The 2,934-nt window shown below is 38.2% G+C and overlaps 1 protein-coding gene across 3 annotated transcripts in view; it reads left to right on the forward strand.

The window, feature by feature from the left end:
- Positions 1–2,934, forward strand: part of TCTEX1D2 (Tctex1 domain containing 2) — a 31,088-nt gene that overhangs the window by 16,523 nt on the left and 11,631 nt on the right. Inside the window, exon 4 of one of the 3 annotated variants that reach the window (XM_008567479.1) lies at positions 2,260–2,317. The exons of the other annotated variants lie outside the window; for them this stretch is intronic. Within the exon in view, the coding sequence (XP_008565701.1) occupies positions 2,260–2,317 (58 nt within the window). The remainder of the gene's footprint in view (positions 1–2,259; positions 2,318–2,934) is intronic. 3 annotated transcript variants of the gene reach the window in all.

Raw genomic sequence — 2,934 nt, forward strand, 5'->3', positions numbered from 1 at the left:
AGGAGTGGGATCCATTCTGAGTCCTCACCAGCTGCCCCTTGCCCCTGAGTTTCTTACTCCTGCTCCTCATCTCCAGGACCCAAATGAACAGTCTGCTTTCAGATGGGGCAGGTCTTTCTGGTCTGAGTGAGCCAGCAGTCCACACATTGGCTGTGATAGGCAGGAGCACAGGGGAGTACCTGCAGCTTGTAATCATTATCTTTTTTTTAAATAAACTTTTTATTTTAGAATTGCAGAACAGTTGCAGAGATAGTACAGAGAGTTCCTATACTCTACACCCAGTTCCCCCATTACTAACACCTTAAATTATATGGAACATTTGTCACAATTAATGAAAAATATTGATATATTTTTATTAAATAAAGTCTATACTTTATTCCAGTTTCTGTAGTTTTTACCTAATGTCCTTTTCTTGTTCTAGGATTCTATCCAAGATATTGCATTAATGTCCCTTTAGTCTTCTCTTGGCTGTAGCAATATTTCAGACTTTCCTTGTTTTTGATGACCTTGAAAATTTTGAGGAGTACTGGTTAGGTATTTTGTAGAATTTCCTTCCATTGGGATTTGTCTGCTAATGATTAGTATGGGGTTATAGGTTTTTGGAAAAAAGATCACAGAGCTAAAGGGCCATATTCATCATATCCTATCAAGGGTGCATATTATCAATGTGACATGTTACTGTTGATGTTAACTTGATCATCAGCCTGAGATAGTGTTTTTTAGGTTTCTCCACTGTAAAGTTACTCTTTCCCCCCTTTTTATACTGTACTCTTTAGAAAGAAATCACTACATGCAGGCCACACTTAAACAACAGGAAGTTATACTGCACCTCTTTGAGGGCATAGTATCTACATGAATTATTTGGAATTCTTTAGCACAGGAGATTTGTCTCTTCCATTTATTTATTTAGTCATTTATTTCAGTATGGATTCATGTATGTTTAATCTTTGAAGTATTATCCAATACTACTTTATTTATTTTGTTGCTCAAATTCTTCCAGATTTGGCCACTGAGAGATCTTTCGTTAACCCTTTTGTCCCTTTGACATACCCCTACTATAAGTGGGTGCTTTTCTGAGCATTTCCTTGCTTTCTGGCACTGTAAGATGCTCCATATTGTTCATTCCCTGCCCTAGCCCTAGAATCAGCCATTTCTCCAAGGAGCTCTGGTTTAATTTATTGAAGAATGGCATTAGAAATTAGGATCTGGGTTCTAGGTATGGCTGTTATCTTTTTAAATATTGTGCCTGCTCCATTTGCTCTCTGCTGTCATTTTTGGACTCCGATTACATGTATATTAAATCTTTTCTCTGTATTCTTTTCTGTCTTATACTCTTTTCTGGATAGTATTTTGTGCTCTTTTCTGAATAATTAACCAGCATTCCTACATACCTGTCTTTCAGTTCACTAATTTTCTTTTCTGTTGTGTCTGATCTGGTGTTAAACTGATCTACTGGGTTAGTGGTTTTTTGTTTTTGTTTTTGTTTTTTTTTGGTGGCTGGCCAGTATGGGGAACTGAACTTTGACCTTGGTGTTATAACTCTGCTCTCTAACCAGCTGAGCTAACCAGCCAGCCCATCTACTGAGTTCTTAATTTCAGTAACTGTATTTTTCAGTTTTAGAATTCCATTTAATTATCTTTTATAGATTCCAATTCTCTAGTGAAATTCTTTTCCTCTATATTCTCCATCTTCCCTCCCTCCTGTCTTTGTACATTAAAAACTTTTTGTTTTATTTTTCCTCCTGTCTTTTTACATTTTAATTATAGTAGTTATTTTAAAGTCATTATCTGTTTAGTATCTGGATCATGTGTTAGTCTGTTTCCATTGATTTTTTTTTTCTTGATAATCATTTACATGGCTCTCAGCATGGTTAATTTTTTTTTGAGGGGGGGGGCGGAGAGCTGGCTGGTGTGGGGATCTGGACCCGTGACCTTGGTGTTATAAGGTTGCACTCTAACCAGCTGAGCTAACTGGCCAGCCTGGCATGCTCAGTTTGAATCCTGGACACTGTGTTAAAAAATAATTATAGACTGCTGTTTGATATTGTTTTCTTCCAGAGAGGGTTTATTCTTTCCTCTGCTGTGCAGGTAGAGTATGTGTGGCTTACCTTAGTCCAGTCAGGTACTGAGCTGAATTGAGGTTGAGTGCAGTTTTTGGGTTTTTTTTGTTTGTTTGTTTGTTTGTTTTTGTTTGGCTGGCCAGAGTTGCAATTTTAAGGCTCTCTCTATCTTCTGTTCACCCTTCTTTCTTGATTGTAGCCCTCTAGGTCTTTCAACTAAGAACCTGGAGTGTTCGTTGGGACCACACCCCCAGCAGGTACTGACTTTTAGTCCTTGCCTCATCATCATAAAACTTTGCTCTTCATTTCATAGGCTTTTTCCTAAGATTATGATTTTCTTCTTTTTTCTTTTCTGGTGGCTGGCAGGTAAGGGGATTTGAACCCTTGACATTGATGTTGAAACACCATGCTCTAGCCAACTGAGCTAACTGGCCAGCCCCAGTGTATTATTTTCTTATTGCTGCTGTAACAAATTATCATAAACCCAGTGCTTACAACAACATAAATATGATAAATATATTACTTTACATTTCTGGAGATCAGAAATCCAAAATGGGTTTTATTGACCTAAAATCAAGGTGTCAGCAGGGCTGCATTCCTTCTGGACACTTTAGGGGAGGATTTATTCCCTCCCCTGTTCCAGCTAGAGGTCTCCTATATTCATTAGCTCATAACCCCTTCCTCTATCTTTAAAACCAGCAGCATAGCTGCTGTCAAATCTCTTTCTGACTCTGAACCTCCTGCCTGGTGCTCCCTCTTTCTAAGGACCCTTTGATTATACTGGGCCCACCTGGATAATCCAGGATAATCTCCCCATCTCAAGATCCTTTTTTTTTTTTTCAAGGTCTTTAATTGACCATCTGCAAAACCCTTT

The sequence above is a fragment of the Galeopterus variegatus genome, unplaced genomic scaffold (genome assembly GCF_000696425.1).
Source record: "Galeopterus variegatus unplaced genomic scaffold, G_variegatus-3.0.2 Scaffold322, whole genome shotgun sequence".
NCBI lineage: Eukaryota > Metazoa > Chordata > Mammalia > Dermoptera > Cynocephalidae > Galeopterus > Galeopterus variegatus.